General features: G+C 39.4%; 7 protein-coding genes across 7 annotated transcripts; 5 read left to right on the top strand and 2 right to left on the bottom strand.

The window, feature by feature from the left end:
- Positions 1 to 2359: 2359 nt before the first annotated feature.
- On the top strand, positions 2360 to 4560 carry EAE97_010122 (uncharacterized protein; the record flags this gene model as incomplete). Its single annotated transcript, XM_038880637.1, has 4 exons — positions 2360 to 2542; positions 2616 to 3406; positions 3475 to 3858; positions 3909 to 4560. 4 exons carry the CDS (start codon positions 2360 to 2362, stop codon positions 4558 to 4560), a joined length of 2010 nt encoding a protein of 669 aa, XP_038728683.1.
- Positions 4561 to 6458: 1898 nt separating this feature from the next.
- Positions 6459 to 7034, top strand: EAE97_010121 (uncharacterized protein; the record flags this gene model as incomplete). Its single annotated transcript, XM_038880636.1, has 3 exons — positions 6459 to 6484; positions 6539 to 6621; positions 6709 to 7034. 3 exons carry the CDS (start codon positions 6459 to 6461, stop codon positions 7032 to 7034), a joined length of 435 nt encoding a protein of 144 aa, XP_038728682.1.
- Positions 7035 to 7739: 705 nt separating this feature from the next.
- Positions 7740 to 8096, top strand: EAE97_010120 (uncharacterized protein; the record flags this gene model as incomplete). The annotated part of the gene is made up of 1 exon (XM_038880635.1): positions 7740 to 8096. One exon carries the CDS (start codon positions 7740 to 7742, stop codon positions 8094 to 8096), a length of 357 nt encoding a protein of 118 aa, XP_038728681.1.
- Positions 8097 to 8815: 719 nt separating this feature from the next.
- On the bottom strand, positions 8816 to 11169 carry EAE97_010119 (uncharacterized protein; the record flags this gene model as incomplete). Its single annotated transcript, XM_038880634.1, has 3 exons — positions 8816 to 9233; positions 9287 to 10694; positions 10746 to 11169. 3 exons carry the CDS (start codon positions 11167 to 11169, stop codon positions 8816 to 8818), a joined length of 2250 nt encoding a protein of 749 aa, XP_038728680.1.
- A 509-nt stretch (positions 11170 to 11678) lies between these two features.
- Positions 11679 to 14263, top strand: EAE97_010118 (uncharacterized protein). Its single transcript, XM_038880633.1, has 2 exons — positions 11679 to 11889; positions 11938 to 14263. The coding sequence occupies exons 1-2, from the start codon at positions 11847 to 11849 to the stop codon at positions 13902 to 13904; spliced, it is 2010 nt and encodes a 669-aa protein (XP_038728679.1). The 5' UTR covers positions 11679 to 11846; the 3' UTR covers positions 13905 to 14263.
- Positions 14264 to 15278: 1015 nt separating this feature from the next.
- Positions 15279 to 17505, bottom strand: EAE97_010117 (uncharacterized protein; the record flags this gene model as incomplete). Its single annotated transcript, XM_038880632.1, has 2 exons — positions 15279 to 15769; positions 15825 to 17505. The coding sequence occupies 2 exons, from the start codon at positions 17503 to 17505 to the stop codon at positions 15279 to 15281; spliced, it is 2172 nt and encodes a 723-aa protein (XP_038728678.1).
- A 3309-nt stretch (positions 17506 to 20814) lies between these two features.
- On the top strand, positions 20815 to 21265 carry EAE97_010116 (uncharacterized protein). Its single transcript, XM_038880631.1, has one exon. It carries the CDS (start codon positions 21067 to 21069, stop codon positions 21250 to 21252), a length of 186 nt encoding a protein of 61 aa, XP_038728677.1. The 5' UTR covers positions 20815 to 21066; the 3' UTR covers positions 21253 to 21265.

Below are 21265 nucleotides of genomic sequence, written 5' to 3'. Positions count from 1 at the left end.
ATAAGATAATTAATAAAAGGTTATTATATATTATTATTAACAAATTTATAAGAATAATTATTTTTATTATAATATTAGATTAATTATAATAAATAGTATAATAAATATAATAAATTATTATGAAAGAAATACTTAATATAATCTATATAATTCATTCTCAAATTAAAAATTATATATTAATTCAAATCAATATTTAGAGCAATTATTTTTTTTATTATATAATTCAATATAATAACAAACCTTTTATATTATATATCTTCTAAATTTAATAAATCTTTAATTCTTTATATAATAGTTTTATTATATCAATTCCATTTATTTTTTCAACTATAAATATCAAAATATAAAGATCTAAATAATTAATATAAAAAGTTTGAAAATATTTTTATAAAGAATAAGAAAATGAAAAAATAGTTTTAATTATTAATATACAAAGTATTAAATTATATTTATTAAATATAAATCTATCAATAGTAATAGAAAATAATTGATTTATATTCAAAACAATTCTATTAGTTTTATAAGATTGTTAAATATCCCTAAATTTAGATCAAATTTTATTATATAATTTTGATAATATATAAATTATATTTAATAATAATAACAATAGTTTTAATCCTAACTTTAATAATAATAATATTTTATTTAAGATTTCTGAAATATTAATTAATATTATTTATTAAAAGAAAAAGCCGGAAATATATAATTTTAATAATTTGAAATCAGAATATGATTTCAAAAACACTAACCTTATTTAATCTAATCTCAATTCAAATTATAATTATTTATTAGATTTTTATTAACAAATAATATCTCCAATTCAGCTTCTAGCCAATTCCTTATTAATAATAATAGTAATATACAAATTCCCTTTAGTATATAATTTGAAATATCGAAATTCTATTCAAAAAATCAAATAATTTAATAAAAATAGAAAACAATTGAATGCTAATATAAATATTATTTTTATACAAAAATATGATATTCTTGCACTTATATTATATAACATTTATTTATTTAGTAATAAATCAGAAGGGCTTTAAACTAAGTATATTATAATATTAGATTATAATAAATATATATATATTAATTATTTAATTAATTATAAAGAATTATAATATAATTTCAGAAATGTTTGATATTTTCAAATAAAGAGATTATAATTAAATATTTATAGAAAATAATAGAGCAAATAATCTTATTTATTATAAAAGAATAGTAATCAAAAAATCTTTCAAAAAATATAATCGAAAAAATGAAATTAATAATACAAACAATTCCAATAACAACTTTAATTCCAATAACAAAAATTCTAAAAACAATTCGGGCTCAGAGGAGATTGATGAAACTATTATGATTATTTTATAGCAAATAATATCGATTTTGATTAAAAAAAAAAAAAAAAAAAAAAAGATATTTATAAATCTAAAAAATTAAAAAAGAAATTTTAAATCTATAACTTTGTAATTTATAATTATTCAATATACTTTATATTATATTATAATCAAAATATAACTTTTGGGATCAGAATAATATATAGTTTTTGAAACCAAAATGATATATGATTTTTAAGATTAGAATAATATATGATTTTTAAGATTAGAATATCAAATCATTTTGAAATCAGAATATCAAATCAATTTAAAATTAAAATATTATATATTTTTGAAACCAAAATATCAATTTTTTATTCAAATCAAATTAAGATTAGGATAATAATATTACCAAAAAAAGTTGAGATTGAAATATCAAAAATACTAATTAAGATTATTTTGATTATATTCCTGATATTTGAGGTATTAATATATGGAATGATGCTATATGGGATTATTACCGTTTTTTATATAGACGTTAAAAAAGAAAGCAAACTTCAATCGGTAAATCAACATCTGACTAGCGCTTCGACTTTTGTTTATTAGATATCTACCTAGTCCAATTCATTTACGACATATAATTCTATTCCATATAATCATAAATATCTACCGTATGCACCTGCTACATAAACAACATTCGCTGCTTTTACAACGCTGTTCTGATAGGTATTCATAGTGACATAGTCTATTAGAGTTCTCGCTTTGATACGTTAGGTCGTTCAATTGTCAGATGCATTCATTTGACAGGCTCGCAAGTGGATTCGTAAGACCTGCCAGGTACGCTGGTACAGCTGTAAACAAAAAGAATGGTGATACATGGCTGACATCGATTATTAGTGAAAAGTCGCACCAGAGCAGCCCGGTATTACACCGAGATTCTTGTTCGGAAAACATAAACCTCACAATGATTGCAAACTATGTTTTCACACCATTGCCAGACGGTTGTCGCACACTTCGACTGAAAGCAATATTCCCAGATCTTGAAAATGCTGCTCAGCTCTCTTTCGCGTTCAAAAAATGAGGATATATCGAACAGCCAGGATGAAAGTTTAGCCAACTCACAACCATCCGCTTTCATCCATGGAGAAGGAAAGAAGGTTTCTAAACGTAAGAGAGAATGTTTGACAACTTCAAATGCATGCAACCGTTGTAAAGTAGCCCGATCAAAGGTATATAGTCTGCAGCATTGGAAGAGCGAAAGTACTACAGGCCAAAGTTTAGTTTACTGACAGTTTCGTTCAGTGTAATGGCGAGCAGCCTTGTGGTCGTTGCATCAAAAAACTCCAAGCTGGAGAATGCTTCTATGAAACTCATACCAAAATTGCAAAGGAGAAACTAGTCGAATCACTCAAAGAGAGCCATGCAATCAACCGCATGGCAGAACGGGTGTTTGAAAGCCTTGCAGCAGCGGATGATGAACGCGAAATCCTTAATCGGATAAGGAACAGGGACTCTATTCAAGATATAGCACAATGGCTAGGAACCACTGTCGATGTCAAAGAGCAGCTACCTACGTTACAAGTTATTGACAATGAAGTTGATGGTCTAGAGACATCACGTTTCCATTGGACAGCAGTAACGGCAGATAAAGAAATTCTTCATCACTTATTCTCCTTGTATTTTACTTGGGTTCACCCTTCTCATTCCTTATTCAATGAGCAGCATTTTGTGGATAGCATGCAGAATAATTCCAATGAATTCTGCTCGCCCCTTCTGTTTAATGCTATCTGCACTATGGCATGCTATTTGCATACAGTCTTGGAAGGCGATAAGACGAATTACAAGGAGCTAGGCCAGAGATTTGCTGATGTGGTAAAGAACAACATCGATGCCGAAGACATGAGTCTCATGACTATACAGGCTTTCGCAATTCTCTTCTTGATAGACAGTGCACAAGGATATGGGATGCATGCTTCAGCATACTTGGAAGTTGCAAGTAACTCATTAATGAATTTGGAACATGTCGGCCTTGGCAGTGAGGCGTACCGGCAAGTTTGGAGCGATACCGTTGTTGGCATTAATAACTTAAATATGTAAGTTGATGACTTTCCAACAATTCACCCCAATTGAGCATGTATGTCACCATAACTAACAGTTTTAGTGAGTGGGCTCAGGTAACGTTCAGGATGCCAGCGGCTCTCATTGTAGAGGTTCCTGCAACGAAGTCCATCGAGGAAATCCAAAAAAACGAAGCCGAAATCGATAGTATGATGTGGGGAATGTATAAATACCCCCCCAAAGATGATGATATTGTCACGAAAGGCCACTGCCTCATTGCAACAACTAACCGAGAGAAAATGAATCTTATGGCCATAATTCGGACTACTAATATTTTGATGTACAATACCGACAGTTCTCGAATAGCGGCCTCAGACATTCTGCATCTCTACGGCAAATTGGTAACTTGGCGTAAATTCCTGCCAAGTATCATTAGTAAGACGGATGGTAAAGATACGCAGATATTACCACACGTGCTTTCGCTTCAGTAAGATTCAACGACTTCCTAATACAATTTCACACTCACTAAAAAATCAGTTTGTTATACGCTACAGCTGTTGTCCAGCTCCTCTATCCACTTCTGAACCTCGGACTGTTCGATACCTCTTATCTAAGTTCAATCGTTTGGCAACATGCACAACAAGGTCTTGCTGTTGTTGATAGCTATCGTGCTCACTGTAGTTGTGCCTACCAGCCTGTCTTACAAGTATTCGCTATACTGAACCTGACAGATGTCATCGTTCGATTTTCCCCCAAGATCAGCAAAGAACTGGGAAAAGATGAAGAAGAGGCTGTTAAACTTGCTACAGAGGTATTGAAGCAATCACTGTTAAATTTCCCTGTAGCTGCAATATTTACGGAAAAGTTTCGGGCAATCACCATGAAGATCTTGTTTCCTTGGCCAAGCAATTTCGATAATCTCTTATATCACAAGAGAAGTAAACCAAGGTCACTTTTGGATGGAGTCATTGATACTTGTACCAGGTCCACCTATATTCAGCCTATCGATTCTATACAGAAAAGATTTGCGACAGGTATGCAATCGAACTGGTCGATATTGTCCTCCGGGTTAGGCTTTGTAGAGCCTTCTCAAAATGCCTCTACACTGCGTCAGCCGCTCGAGAAAAGAGCTATGCAAAGTCTTCATTATATACTTAATTTCCCAATTAAGGGATTAAGCAAACCATGATAAAATATTTCAATTCTGAAAAGCATGGGTTGAATCTATTTTTAAGAATGGAGGTCACAAAGTTTGTTGATATGGTTTCTGGGTAAGAACGTCTACTGTCTGGTATTAAACTGCACATCACCCAAAGGAACAGAAGAAAGCACAAAAATAAAAACACAGCGAAGTATACGAATCGCAAATTAGGCATATGGCTTGTCTTGTATTTTAAGATCTCTAATCAGATTAAGAGGCAGATCGATGATGATCTCTTTTTTTTGTCAGGATTATGAATACGCATTTCGTCAGATGATCTTTCTCCCCTTCAGTCCCTATTGATGGTGGCATTATATTTATTCTATCTCCCTCATTGAACCCTAGATTCTTTTCTCAATATCCTTTCATAGAGCGACGCATTTGCCCACTTACACCGATCAAATTCATCGTTAAGTCTGTAATCAAGCTATCTAATGAAGACTCCTGTGCTTTGGAAGTCCAAAATGTACAGAAATCCCCAAATCTATGCCCTGTCTCCCGTCCATTCCTTACCGCTGCCATAAATTCTCCAATCTACATCTTCTTCTAATCCTGAATACCACTCCCTATACAAATATCCTTCTTCAGCTGTTCCAATACTTCCTTTTCACTCTCCGCACACACCAAAAGCATTATTCCTTTGATCCGCGGCTGCTCGCTCGTCATTACATTATCTAAATCAAAAAACGTACCACCAGACAGAACAGTTTCTAATTCAATGAAAAGTTTGATACCAGAAATATAATAGAGGTACACTTCGAAATAATCTTGAACTCCAAGATGATCTGGAATAAGGACGAGCCAATCGTGTTTTATTAAGATCGTTGTAGAGAACAACTTTTTGGATATATTACTTTGCTAGTACTTTGGATTATAACTTTGAGAATGAGAAAAGAAAGCAAAGTCTTGCAAGACTATTTTATATTCCGGCCAGAAAGAATTAATCTTGCATATTTCGGTCAGAAAGAAAGATAAGAATCGCGCCGTCTAAGAGAACGGAAAAGCCAATACTTATCTGCACTTACATGGCACGAATATCCTTCGGCAGAAATCATTAGTAGTACTGACAAACTGTTGGAAGCGGGGGCATCTTTCACTTAAATTGTTGCGCAAAACAGTGGTCTGAAATGGTGGATTTTGATACATGTGTTCAGATGAAATTCATTTCATCTGAATAAACCCTAGATCTTATCTTATACTGGGATCTCGAATTACCTCTTTAATATCGTATTCGAAAGTTCCATTTGTATTCCTATTTCGTGACTACAAGACATATGGAGATACTCTGAGAATATCGCGAAAATTCGGTTATTTCATTCTAAGCAGCGTGGCGGTTATTGCCACACAACATCAACACATTGCGATTATCCTTAGCTCGCTACCAAGAAATACTCGATTGAAGTAGACTGGTAAAGCTACGCGAGTGCAGTTCCCACTAGACTCAGTATACATAGTTTGAAGTTTTATACTATTGTTTACATGGCAAGCTTGTGTGTCACCTCGTGATTGGAATGGGGGGACAATCTTTTAGTACCGATCATGCGAGTCATCTAACTAGCCTTCAAGGATCATGTATAAAGTTCCTACAAATATCTCTGTTCTTCTTTGTAACATCGCATTTTCATAACAGGGAGTTTCAGAACCTCCGCAATCATTCTTAGCACCTTAAATGTTCTCTTCATTGTCCTGAAGAACCTCGCCGCGCATTTCCATGCAGACCTATCCGGAAAGCCTGGATCAAAACTACCCCAGACGAATGTCTCAATTTTATCGACCTTGTCTTGGGTGCTCAAGCCTTCAACGTTGCCTTCGATATATGCATTCTAACACTCCCAATAAATGCTGTTTATAAGCTTCAACTTTCGATTCGCAAGAGGATAGGTGTGATGGCAATCTTTGCAGTCGGTGCATTGTAAGTCACTCTATCTGTCATATATTTTGTGGTCCGGGTTAACCGTTGATAAAGTACTATAATCATCGCAATTATCCGTCTTGCTGTTATCTCGAGCGAAGTATTGGAATACGGCCCAACTTTGCCAGACGTCACTTGTGAGTTACACATCTGCAAACCTATCAATTAGCTGTCACTGACCTGGCTTTACAGGGTCGCAAGCAAGTTCTCATGGACGGTAATAGATCCTGCCGTAGGCTGCTTTGTGGCATGTATGCCGACCTATTCACCACTTGTCAAGCCTCTGAGACATGTTCAGGATTACGTGAGTCTAGTGAGCGTATCTTGGACTCGTTCATCTAATGCTAGCTGGAAAGGAACAAACAAAATCGAAGATAGCAATGCGGATAACTTCTATCTTGCAAATTACAAACCGGCTGGCACAAGAGAAGTAACAGTGGCCAGGAAATCCTCAAGCATCAACTCTCGACAAGAACTCCATCTTGTTCCTGGAACCGTAACAGTGAAGAATGATTTCACTCGGGAAGACCATAGGGAGGATAGCTGGTGAATCTACCACCCGGTCATTGCTGCATAATACACTGTATAGTGACTGTAGCATACCGACAATCTGTGTCTTTGTAGGAAACATTTTTGAAATCGCCAGGATGATAGATGGGAAAATTGAAGAAGAAATGTTATGTACACGACGATGGGGAGCCTGAAGACCGATAAGAGTCCACTTAAGAAACGTAATGACACTTGTGATTACCACGAATCTCGGCATGAATAAAGACCTTTCACTTCTCACGCACCAATAGGTGTATGAACTGACGGGACACTTATAAACTTTCAAAATTTGTATTTGATTCATTTTTCACTTGATTGATATGAGAATCTATCTCTTTAACATTCAATCTTTAGGGAATTAGTGTAACAATTCTTAAGAAATTCGAACCAAGACTTCAAGAGATGTTATCAGGTCCGTTTTTGCAGTGCCGCGCCATTTAGTACACCTACTGGTGACACCATAATTCGGAATCCTTCCGCACCCATCCTGGTTAGATTCTGATATTGCATTGCATATGGTTAATCAGGCAAGGTGCCGGGTAAGGGCACATGACGAATACATTCTCTGTGCCGCATGTGCCACAACCCTTGCACTAAATCAGATAGAATATAAAATGAATCTCAATACCTTTCATCACTCTCCATATTCTTCTCTCTTCAACCCTTCATCCTACAACTGAACCCCACAGCATAAACCCCAATAACAATGGCATCTCCCACTCCACCAACCACCAAACACGAATGGCTAGTCATTCTCCCCGACCACGAAGGCGTGCTCCAAAAACGTCTCGAAGCCCGTCCCCAGCATCTCGCCGGTGTAAAGCCGCTAGCCGAAGCTGGAGCTATCCTTTTTGGAGGCGCATTCTTTGATGATTTACCTCCAGATGGGGAGACGCCTCAAGTAAAAGGAACAGTGCTTCTAGCCTATGCAGAGAGCAAGGAAAAAGTCTTGGAACAACTGCGTCAGGATGAATATACCAAGAGTGGTGTGTGGGACTGGGATAAAGTGCAGATTTATGGGTTTAAAACTGCTTTGAGAAAGGGATTGGAAGGTGGGATATAGAGTTGAGAATTTGGTACCATTACCATGGGAGGAGATGTCGGAAGAAACTGGTGCTGGAATACGACATTGCTGTCAGTCAGTCTGGCGATAAATTTTCGGTGGCTCAAAGTTGAAAGAAGAATTAGTTGAAAAAGAACAGGCTACTCTGGTAGAAGGTTTTCAGAACGTGTGTTGAAGCAAATGAAGCCAATGAAAATTTGATAAAGGAAAAATTAAGTTCAGGAGTTCTTCAATGTTCCGACTTTTTATAACTGCCTTTGGAAAATTTGTCGTTCGAGGTAATAGAACCAGGCAATTCCCGATTTGAAGCGCATTTTATACGTTGCCCATTAATCTGTGTGAGAGTAGCTACTTAGCCAGTTCACTTTCCACATTCATGCATCCCTTTAGCTAGACCTGGAACATGGTTGAAATTGATTTCCATTGTGTTTTATGTTTGAAATAAAGAATTCCGCGCCTGTGCCCTCCCACAATACTATGATACCATACCCTACTAATATCAATTGTGTGCCTTCCATGCCGTTCAAATCCCATGATGCGTACGCTGTCAATAAGACAGAAAAAGAAAAGAAAAAAGAAAGAACTAATCGCCGCAAACCGAGTCCACATGGGAACTGTGGTCATATATCTTACAATTTTATTCCTCCCTGGGTTTACCTTGCCTCTGCGATATGTATACCGCCGTTCCATGTGACCCGCCCATTGACACTCATAGCTCCCTACCAACCCATAACCCCTTGTCCCTGCCCTCCAACATCAAATACTGCATTTCTCCAACCGCCGTTATTTTCTGCCTCTCCCTCCACGATCTCCTCTGCGTCCCTACCCTCCCTCTCCCAAACTTTAACAACACTACCTGGCGCATAAACGCCTTTGAAAACATTCCCTTTGCTCTTTGCACCCCCTTGAACTCCCACATTTAGATACAGATCCGGATCCTCTTCTGGCTTCAACCTTGTTATGATTGCTTTAATAAAGGTTTGAATATCATCTGGAGAGGATATTCTAGTTGCACGGAGACGTTCACGTGCATAGAGGAGTTCGCGATTGGCAGCATGGAAGAAATCAGCCAAGGCGGTGGAGAGTTGGTATTCTAGAGTTTTGCGGAGGATAGGACGAAGGAGAGGTTTGAAAATCCTGAGATCTGAGTCAGTATATCAATGAGTGACTAAATATGAAAGAGGACGTACCAGGCTAAGCAAGCAAACTTTGATTTGCTGAGTTTGTATGAAAGATGATGGATCTTGACACGTGTATCTTTCAAAGTAAGTATTTTCTCAAGTTTGTTGCGGCCGATTTCAACATCGAACTCGATATCGATACCCCTATCATCAAGCTCGAAAGAAGCGATTCCTTCATCGGCTAACCAAAACAAACTTTTATGTGCTCGGAGCCAGAATCCAACTTCATCTGCTCTAATTGACAGTCCTTGAATCTTGACTGTTACCACAGAAGTAACCTTTGAAAAGGTACGGAATCGAGCTTTTTGAATTGAGAGATCATTATAGGTTTGGATCTTGAGCCGATATGGTAAGAAACTAGTATGATTAATAGTTCTACCGGGTTCGAGGATGAGATTCTCAAGAAGAAGATCAATTTCTGGGACGGATATCTCGAGACGAGGAATTGGTACATATTGAATGGCGGAGATGAACATGGGTATTAACACGGTAGAGAGATCAGTGAAGAGCTCGGTGTTGGAGGTTTTGTTGAGTGGGTTGAGAATGTTCCATATTTTCAACGTTGTGTGAACCAGTTTGGAAACATCTTGATCGTTCATTACTGAATCGAATGTTGTGCGTGCTTGTTTTAGCAAATTATCAATATCTTTTCGAAGAGGAGACTCGGTGCCCACTTCCTTAGATTTTTCTTTCAATTCATCAACCTTATTGGCCGCGGCATCGAAGAAATCTGGATCGGAAAGCATTTGTTGAATTGATTTTGCCAATTCTCCCATGAGGTTTTCGAATTCGGGATCTTTTTGAGAGTGCTCCATAACCTTGTTGAATCGCTTCTCAAGTTCTTTCCATGCATCCTTGTCACCAAAAGAACTCATTAAAGACCAACCATTTTTCACTGCACGATCAAGGGCTGGGTTTGGTTCAACATCATCCTGAACAGCGCTGATAGATTCATCCACAGCTCTAGAATAGGCTTTGGCGTATCTCTGAATGAGAAGACCAATTGTGTTGACTGAGTCCGAATAATCATTTCGTTTTGTCAATTTCGTAACCGCTTCCTTCAAACGATATCTTAAAGTCTCTCTCTGCTCCCCAGAAATGTTTTCCTTCAAACTTTCACCTGCTTGTCTACCTGCCTTTTTGAAGCCATTCGTAACGACTTCGCCAATCTCACTTGCTTCAGCTTGAAGGTCTTCTTTAGGAATGGGCTCACTTCTCTCCTTTCCTGGCTTCTTCATTGCTTCATTCTCGACATCCGATGGCTCAATTTTATTCGCAGCATCTTCTGCGACATCTGATACCGTCTTTGCTGTATCTGCAAAGACCTGTCGACCAATGGTATTGAGGTCTGAAAGGAATATTCGAAAATCGGAATTTGTCAATAGAAGACTACCAACAGTTTTGATACTTGCGTATGCTGTGACTGGTCAGATATCAGGATACTATATATATGATAGACAATACTTACCAGCTGAGGCGTCTGCTCTTGCTCTTGTGCTTGTGGCTCTTTCAATAAGATCCGTTGTGTTGACAGAGATTCTTGAGTGTATCAAGAACCATATAAAGTCTTGAATCTGATCTCCGTCATTCTTATTTCTTAACAATTCAATGAACTCCGTAAGCCATTGCTTCGAGAATTTGATCAATCGTCTTCCACTATCTGTCAATTCTGGATTGTCCGGATTTAAAACATCTGATGCCAATAGAGTTCTCAAATTGATTATGGCTTGTTCAGTAGATGGCATAAAGCCCTTGGATAAAGCTCTAAGCATCTGATAAGTATGCAATTTCTGATGAACCGTTCTCTGTAATGAAGTATCATCCTCATATTGAGGCAATAATGGACGAGTATCGTCACCTTTTGACTTTCTTGAACCAAAACATGAAGACATTTTGGGATATCGTAATAGTGGAGGATTGGAGATGGAGAATTGAGATTGAAGGGATCTGGAATCTGAGGATGAGATGGGAATTTGAAGAATTGGATTGTTGACGGGAGCAAGCTGCATACAATGTAGATCAACTCCACAGTTACTCAATAACTGCAATTGGTTAGAAAGGACTACTATCTTGATTTGTATTCCTTCAATTGATAATTATGTGTCAGAACTTAAAGGGAGCAAAGACTCCCGAGACTTCGTTTCCTTGCTTTTGTTGTTTTTGTTGTTTGATAACCAATGCCGATAAACGCCTCTTCTGCTCAGCCAACTGAGGCTGGGGCCTAGGATAATCTACGTCATTAATAAAGGTGGTTGATGTCATGGATCGTTGGCGCTAGGATAAACTAAAGACCGGGCTAATCGAACGATCACGTGGAGATAAGGAGTCAGGTCAGATGAGATTGAGGTCGTACGTAGGAGGCAGCGAACATTTTTAATTTTCATACCAAAATATTCTTTCAACTTTTTGCTTTTGTGCTAGAGAGCGACATATACACTTACGAGCCAGCCAAAACTGAATGGAACTATTGCTGAAATACCCATTCAGCAGTAAAGCGCATATTCTCAACTTCAAATAATCATCCATCAACCCCCACCTCATACAAACGAACAGCTTTCGCATCGTCAGAATGGAACAACGGAAGGAGGATATAACTAGAAGACCATTATACGGTAGGAATTCAATACTTGGGCACGTATTCCCAAGCTAACAAGCAATAGTCTATGACCTTCCACAAGATATTTTATCAACACTCGCGCGCAAAGACGATTCCAATGACTCCAGTGACGACACCTACCAAGCAGATACCAATTCGCCTACAGACACGGCCGAGCGAATTATACAAACCAAACCCGGAGATGTGGGATCAAAGTCCTGTTCGCTATGTGGTGTAACTTTTTATACTGTGGAAGACCAAAAGAGTCACGTACGATCAGATTTTCACAACTATAATTTAAAGCAAAAGATCCGAGGGGCAAAAGCTGTAACGGAAATTGAGTTCGAGAAGTTGGTAGGAGACCTCGACGAGAGTCTTTCAGGATCCGATTCATCAGATACCGAAGAAGATGAAGAGGATGGAGGGCGCAAAGAAACGACATTGAGCTCATTACTCAAGAAGCAAGCTGTTATAGCATCGACAAGCAATGAATTTGATGATAATCCTGGCTTAAGAAAAAGGACGAGAGGCTCTGGAAAGGCTCCAATGATATGGTTTACAACACCTACAATGCCGAAGGACACTTACCTTGGGATATACCGGGCGATTTTTACCAATGAAGAGCTAGAAAAGGAAACCCCGATGCACGAAATTGTACAGCGAAAGCAACTCTCTCCGAAACCTCAGATCAAAGTACCAGTCAACAGTGAAGGCGTTCCGTTACCAGAATGTTACAAGGGCCCTCATGTTTTTATGTGTATGATAGGAGGTGGTCATTTTGCTGCCATGGTCGTATCTCTTGCCCCTAAACAGGTCAAGAACCCACAGGCAACGACGGGTCCATTGACCAAAGAAGCAGTCGTACTCGCTCATAAAACCTTTCATCGATACACTACGCGTCGGAAACAAGGAGGAGCTCAATCTGCCAACGATTCCGCAAAAGGAGCCGCTCATAGTGCTGGATCTAGTCTCCGTCGTTACAATGAACAAGCTCTACAAGATGAAGTACGTCAACTTCTCACTTCATGGAAAGGCATGATAGATACTTCTGAGTTACTGTTCATTCGTGCCACTGGTACCACTAATCGACGTACTTTATTCGGACCATATGACGACCAAGTTTTAAAACAAAATGATCCTCGAATTCGTGGATTCCCATTTAGCACGAAAAGAGCCACGCAAAACGAACTTATGCGCTCCTTCGTTGAACTCACGCGTGTCAAAATACTTGAAGTAGACGAAGAAGCCCTCGCAGCTAAACGTGCCGCCATTCTCTCGGCACAACAATCCCTCGCCGCCAAGAAAGAAGCAGCAGCAGCATCAAAACCTCAACCCAAAAAGCTAACAGAAGAAGAAGAAACGGCACTTCTACATACATCACAACTACAATCCCTAATCCGTCGCTCAAAACTCCCTGCTCTGTTATCTTACCTCCAAACAAACTCCGTATCTCCAAACTTCCAGTTTCAGCCTGAAGAACAAAATTATCATGCTCCTACCGCCCTGCATTTAGCCGCGAGTTTAAATTCTAGATTATTAGTTGAGGGTTTATTATTAAAGGGGAATGCGGATCCTACGATCAAAAATGGAGATGGGAAAACGGCTTTCGAATTATGTGGAGAGAGAAGTACGAGGGATGCTTTCCGAGTTTGTAGATACGAATTACCTTCCCCGAAAGGATATACTTGGGAAAACTCAAATGTTCCTTCAGGATTAAGTAGAGAGGAAGCGGGCAAAAGAGATGCGCGGGAAAAAGAAGAGGAGAAAAAGAAGAAAATGGAAGAGAAGAGGATAGATGATGAGAGATTAGCGAAAGAAGAAGAGGAGAGAGAGAGGGAGAGAAATCTTAAAGGAGGAGGAAAATTTAGTAGTAGAGGTGGAAAGGGAAAGATCGTAGGAGCGGGTGTACAGGCTAGTGGACAGGAAAAGAGAGACCAGGAAATGAGAGATATGACGCCGGAGATGAAGATGAGGGTTGAGAGGGAAAGGAGGGCGAGAGCTGCGGAGGAAAGAATGAAGAGGTTGGGGTAAGGGTTTGCTTGGGGGTTGGTGAGGTAGAGATTAGATAATTGTGTTCTTTGATGTGGATGGGGATATAAATGGGGATGTGAAGAAGTTGTACTTCATATCTATATCTGTAATATACTCAACACCTCATACCTGCTATCTTCATTACTTCTACATTACACAGTATACACAGCATATTCATCCAGATCCCCAGATACTATTACAGCTATCAAAAATCCATCAAGTCGAACATACTTAAGATATCTACTATAAAATCTTTAAATTCAATGCAATCTATCCATCCATCCATCCATTGGACATACATAGATTCCGGCCCTACCTATTCTATCCCGCCCTTGTCATACCATTCTGCCTTGTCTCTTCTTTCCCTCCGGGTTCTCTTCCTCTACAACCTCAAAGACATCTCACTCTATCACTCTATCACTACATCACTACATCACTACATGACCCCCTGAAAAGAAGAAGGATAGAAGTGCTAAGCTAAACTAGGTTGATATAACACCTCCTCTCATTCTTATTAAAGTGGTCACTATCTACATACTTCTAGGTAATTAAAAAACGACTCAAGTATCTCTCAGTTCGATTCAATTCAATCCATTTCAATCTGATTCAACCACCCCCCCCCCCCCCCTCCCGCAGCCTCCATCTCAAACGGAGGCTCTCTTTTTCTCTTCTCTTATACTTAATTCCACGTATGAAGATGACCAGGTACCGAATCCGTTTCATTTCGTATCATCTCATAAAATGCAACGTACGCACAATCTGATTCTCTTTTCTCCAATCCTTATTCACCACTTCAACTCCCATCCAATGTATATCCCACCCTCCCTTCAGCTATAGTAATCTTAATCTTGGTCTTCCACAAAACTTCACCCCACGCCATCCTTCTATAAACTCAACCCATCCTATCCAAACTGCAAGACCAAACTTCAAAATCAATTCTCAGCCGCCAAAATATACACACGCAACCACCCCACAATAATGACAGAACTCCACTTCAGCCATGTTCCATAATCACCAAGTCTCAGATCTCAAATCTCAAATTTCGTATCAAATCAAACCCCCTATAACATCTTCAACACTTCTTCTTCGAACCGCATTATCATCGACTCATTAGTATGTATGTAAAAAACGCCATCCCGGCGAAAATCTGCCCAAGCTAGCCAGCGCATAACATAAGAAACGTGACGAAATGTAGTTGTGGAACGAATCCCCAAATTTCGCTCCCCAGCTTCCAGTCCCTCCGTTTGAACATTCGCTTGACAACCACTTTCTTAACATGCAATCCAGCTAAACAGTCAAGAGTTATTGACCGGTGATTCTGTATCTCAGTACCTCCTCACCCCCGTTGGAATATTCGCACATACCAATGCCACATTACATATCCGTACTACCGGGTAACCTAACCAATTTATGCCCATGATGTTCTTTGGGCGGTAAGTGATTATGCCCGACCACTCTATTCAAACTCCTATTCCCTAGGCCTGAGCATTTACTCGCATCGATAATTGTAGTGGGTTCATCGTAACTATCAATCTGACAACACTCAACGTTCTTCATCCAACGATTTTTTGCCACATCTGCAATAGTCGCTCTTTGTTTAGGGTCGGGATTGAGCATTGTAAGAAGTATGCGACGAAGAGCGGGTGGATTAATATGTTTGTCGAAAAATGAAACGTGAGGATAATCAGAGTCTGTTATGGAACAGTCGTTATGCTTGCCATTCCATTTATCCCAGCCCCGGACGAGTTCGTCGTAATGGGGGGATGTGTTGGGCTTGGCTCTTTCCCAAAGACAGCCGCTGGCAGTCATACAGAGCATAACTATAGCAGCACTCCATACATCTAGAGGTCTTGGGTCGTATTCACCTAGTAAGGTTGTTAATATGGGAGATAATGTAAAGTAAGATGCGTGTTTACATACCTTGCTTCTCCAGAACCTCTGGGGCAATATAGGGAGGACTGCCACAGATACCAGGAGCGCAAAGTCTGGTTTCAGTCATATCCTTTCCACATTCACCTCTGGCGGCTCTGAAACCAGGATGAACACCAGCAAAGACTTCGGAAACACCAAAGTCTGTGATCTTGAGCTTACTATCCTTGGTTATCAATAAATTCTCAGGCTTGATATCTCGATGAGCGATTCCGTTACTATGAAGAAATTGAATGCCTTGAATAAGTTGCTTGAATAAACATTGACGATCCTTTAAATGGTCCTCTTTGTTGAGGTACTTCTGATTGATGAGACTGAATAGATCGCCTTGTTCGCAGTACTCCATCACATGGTTCCACCGACCATTGTGTGTACAAAGTCGAAAGGTCTGTACGATGTTTGGGTGACGGGCGGCTTTTGCAATCGAGTATTCTGATTTGACTTTCTTTTCATAGTCTTCTTCCTTTTCCGTCGTAGACTTACCACGGAATTCTTTCACAGCAAATATATTGCTTGAGCCATTCTTAACGACAAGTTTCACATGGGCTGTGGCACCTTTACCGACCTGTTTTCCACGACGTCCTATAAATGTAGTTTGCTGATGATATTCTTCATCCAATTCTACGACATCAACCAGGAGGTCATCTGGTAGACTCATACTCATACGTCTTGATTTCAGACCAATTCCGGTCTCGGCCGGCATGGCCCAAGGCTCTCGCAACATCTGCTGCACCCCTTCCGTGGCAAAGCCATTGTTCAAATCCCAATCAACGCTTGTGGCACGTTGAGGAGCTTTGGATTTATCTTCTATTGCCGATGTATCAAAGGCAATTTTGGGTCCATGATTCTGGAATACATTCATCAGGCTCATGCTCAGACCCGTCGAAGATCTTTGTTTCTTGGTCATATTGAGGTTCTCGCTTGGTCTTGTGTTTGAGAACAAGTTTTCTTGCGATGATTGCGTTTCTGATGGGGTGCTGGGTGAAGGTGGTGTGTTTGTACGGGAGGTGAATGCTGTAGTAGAAGTTGATGCTCGTCCGATCGACATTCGGCGATGCTCTTTGCCTAACATTGGATCGGAACCATTATTGATTTTAAGAGTAGTCGGATTTGTAAGATTGGTCTGGTCATTCAAGACGGTTATACTTGAAGTCCCAATTTGAGAATTTGACCTCTTGAAGAACTTCGAAACTTTACCTCTCAGACCCGAGTCTTTTGTAGTAAAAGTTGGTCTTTTTGAAAGCGGGGTTGGAGTAGAAGATGGGTCTGTGTTTTCTCTAATGGATTGTGGAAAGGAGAATGGTGTCTGCGCGTTCGATCGAGGTGAAGGAGTCGCAATAGTATTGACTATTGTAGGAAGCTGAATTGAAGATGGTGGAAGCTTACGAATGAGATCATGAGTAATCTCACTGCCAGTGAATACTTTAGGATTTTGGTGAGGATTTTGGAACTCTGTAGGAGTTATTGGCTCATTAACAGCTTCGCTGCTGGTCTCGTACTCGTATTCTTCGGGAATGGAATCGACTTGATGAGAATCTATCGAGGAAGGTCGACTCGATTCTGCAGAAGGAGAATTGGATTCAATCTGAGGAGAATGATGTAATTTATTCGAGATATTAGGAAAAGTGGAAGACAATGTAGGGTGAGTAAGTGGTAAAGTAGTGGTCGCCATGATTGCTAATCTGGTGAGCTGACTCTGTACTTTGAGAAAAATTAACGAAAGAGTCAGGAAAGTGCGAATGATGAGTAAAAGTTTGATGGTTCTGAATTCTGAAATTTGAAATTTGAAAGTTTGTGCCAGTAATCCAATCACTAGTATAAAATAGTAGTGTAACTCGTGAGCTAGTTTAACCCAGTAGCGTGTTGAGAGAAGTAGTATAAAGTTTCTCTTGGGAGGGCTAGGTCTGCTTTTGGTATGGCGAATGGGGAAAAGCAGTATCTGTAAGACCGTTTAACTGTCTTGCAATCGTTCACTAGTAGTTCTGTAGATCTAGAACTTCTAAACTGCTTCAATTGTATTGTGGTATCTTCGTCAAGTGTATCTTCTCGAAAGTGTGAACAATGCGATAGGATTGACCGATTTCGCTTTCTCTCCGGGAGAGGTTAAGTATAAATTAAAAGAAACGAAACATGATAAAAAGGATCGGAATGATCTCGTTGATGAGAGACAAAAGTAGCAATGATGTAGTTTTAGTCTGATTGAAAAATCAAATCCAAGTACTGGATAAATTCTTAGGAAGAGGCCGTTGACCGCAGTCAAAGGAGGGGAGGGAAATGGATCTAATAGGTTCTTGTCAGTTGCGAAGACGAGGCTTGATGCATAGAAGGCTTGGTAGAAGCAAGAAACCTGCAAACTTGTTGTTGAGAGATAAAAGAAGGATGCGGGGGTGAGAAACAGTTAAAAAGTTATCTATATATCTTACATTCGCACGAATAGAGAGATTGGAAGAAGATCTTGGTTGATGCAGAGCAAGAGGAGGTGAATGGCGAAATATGGATTCGTGATACCTTGATTGGAAGCAAAGGCAGAGGCAGAGGCAGAGGCAGAGGCAAAAGCAAAGGTAAAGGTAGGCAGGGATAGCTTTGCATGTGCAGGCGTACGTATAAAATATGAATAAGTAGGTAGGTAATACCTAGTACTGTGAGAATATTCAGGCTGATCGCAAATAATAACAATAATAATAATGCTTATGCTTGCTGTCTTGCGTTCATACAAGAAAAGAAGAATGTTGTTTTGCGAACAAAATTGTTTTTGCTTGCGTTTCTACCGTGCTAGATAGCGACGATGATGGCTTTTGGCTGGCTTTTTGGCTTTTGGCTTATGATTCTTCCACTTCCAACTTCCATTTTGATAGATTTCGATGATATGATGGTAACATTGAATGGCATGTCAATATTATATTTTATATTTCTCATTTGTCTCTGAAATTATGTTACCCGTCTAATAAAGATATCTATCTACCGACCGACCGACCGACCGGTACTTAACCTACGTATTGACTCTACCGGGTATAAATCGACGGAAAGACGTGATTCTATTGTTGAAATTACTTATTTTTATTTTTATTTTTCTTATCAATTATATTTCCGATGTAAGAACAAAGAAATCTTCCATAGAGTTGAATATAACTGGTCAATAATGGAGTGATAACATTCAATAACTCTTCCATGGGAAGAGACGAGAAAACGGCGACTCCATGCCGAGAGATTTGCCCATGAACTTTGTCGAGGAATGATTCAAAAGGGGTTTCTTCTAATTTCACTACGACCTTTTGGATGGTATGAAGTGGGGAATTGAATGCTACATACTGCTTGCAGATAATGCCAAACAGTACATTTTGATCAAGCTGAAGAGTGTCTGAATTTGACGTTGACATTCATGTTGTTATTGTTATCGATGAATCGAGACCATTTTAGAACAATTCTTCGCTTATTTCCCTTTCTTTCCTTCCATTCCGCCGTCATTCCGCCCTTCAATACGTAAGTAGGTATTTACTCAATCGTTACATTACATGCATACTACCAATATCTTATCTCATCCTTTCAAAACCACCGGGGCACATACTTGAGACTCAAATATGAAGTTATTCCAATCACTTCACATATATCACACACAATGAATCCCACGATTCTTTCAGCTTCTAATTATTACAACACTGTCACTTACCTCACCGACCTTCTTTCCGAGTACACTTATCTTTCTTTGAAGGCGGGTTACATTTGGAAGAATATTACCTTGATGCGACATTGTATGAGCCAAGCCAAAGTACAACACTTAATAGTACAGTACACGAATGGTACTTCTCGTTTTCGAAGCTGATGGTACAATTGACTTTCACATTTTGCTGGACGTTGAGTTGTTGAATCGCCAAGGCAGGTAATCTTCGATAACAGATCTCGAATCTGTCTGTTAATATGAAAGCCAAGAGAAAAGTAACCGTCGGTATTGCATTACACGGAACGAACAGCGGATTGAGGGACGCCTTGTATACCTTTGCCAAGGCTTCATTTCCATCAAACGGATATTAGAAATGGAGCAGACGATATTATCACGAAAAGAGTCTGTCTCTGCAGATAGAATTGTCGAAGTGATGATACATTAGTTGTTATCTGAACTTTGAACAAACAGTCAATCCATCTTCCTGGCAACTGGTTTCGAATGTTACTTTTTTACACGGTACCGAGCACATCTAGACCTCCCCACCTGAACCTTCCAGCCACACGGAAGAATTATCTAGATTAGATATTATGCCGAGAAGATCTTGTGTGTATGAGGTGGAGGAAATGAGGGACGCTAGAAAAGTTGGGGGTCACCAAGTTGTTCTATCGTCTATGAGGAACAAGGGATCATTTCGTGCATGATGTACGTGCAATTGATTTCTAGCTTTTTGATGTCCATCGCCATGTCTGCTTCTAGGTCCGAGTCACCCGAAGAAGAATATATGCTGTTGATCATTTTCATCTCTCGGTTTTTGAAGGAGTCACAGGTGCTTCACAATGTCGTGAAATTACAGTAACTCAACGAGTTACTACCGAGCTTACTTGTCAGCCAGCGCCTGTACTCTAGGAGAAATGGGAAAGTTGTGTCCAGACAGGCATGGAACAATATCATATCTATTCAACAACCTCTCATAAGGCAGACGGGATAGGCAAAAACTTTGTCACTATATGTTTCGAGATCTTTGTGATTCATATATCTTGACGCCTGCATCAATATCCTTGAAAGATTCCGCTTCTCAAACATCTCAACAAGTTGCTGCTTGACTTTTTCAAAGTTATATTCGGCCAAAAGACCTTGCGCATGGAGCGGCTATGATTACTGCGATACCGAAATCACTCTTCTTTCCAACAATCCTAATCCTCCTACGCTGTTTTTGCAACAGACAACGGGTACAACTGATCCACAACATTAGTGGGTTCGAAAATCGCTCAAATGTAAGCCTCATTCGTTGTCACAACTCGGGACCATCAAGGTTAAAATTAAGCAAAAGTCGGTCGCTCCTATGTAGAGTACAATTTAGTACTTCTATGGAAAGCGACAGTGACTTGCAGTTATGTATTTGACTTCAAATCACATTTTGGCGATGATGGCAAAATCCCAAGACCTGCAAGTAGGTCAAGTGAGGTATCACAAAATGCTTCTATGCCAAGTGATCATCATTTTGCCCCTTACCGCTTATACATTCCCTTTCATCAATATCCAGTTGTGCTAATCTAATGAGTCTTGGGAGGTATGAGATTGTTGGATCTGACAATACTTGCACCAACGTTCATCTTTCAGTCTAGAGGACCCTTCTCCACAATTGTGATGGGGCGACAGTTAGACTTTGGACCTCAATTGGGATTAGTTGATTGTCAAAAATCCTTGAGTACCGCCGATAACCCACTAAAATATGCACGTACCATGGCGGGGTATTGACGACACCCCACCA

This window comes from Botrytis byssoidea (assembly GCF_014898295.1).
Source record: "Botrytis byssoidea strain MUCL 94 chromosome Unknown BBYS_025, whole genome shotgun sequence".
In the NCBI taxonomy this organism is placed as follows: Eukaryota; Fungi; Ascomycota; class Leotiomycetes; order Helotiales; family Sclerotiniaceae; genus Botrytis; species Botrytis byssoidea.
The sequence above is the reverse complement of the archived record's forward strand: the minus strand, read 5'-3'. Positions and strand labels throughout refer to the sequence as shown.

Excerpts from the sequence above, each read along its gene's own strand:
- EAE97_010118 (XM_038880633.1), top strand. The coding sequence starts at position 11,847 with ATGGAACAACGGAAGGAGGATATAACTAGAAGACCATTATACG. Across the intron at positions 11,890-11,937 it reads AACTAGAAGACCATTATACG|TCTATGACCTTCCACAAGAT; the intron begins GTAGGAATTCAA and ends AACAAGCAATAG.
- EAE97_010116 (XM_038880631.1), top strand. The coding sequence starts at position 21,067 with ATGAGATTGTTGGATCTGACAATACTTGCACCAACGTTCATCTTTCAG.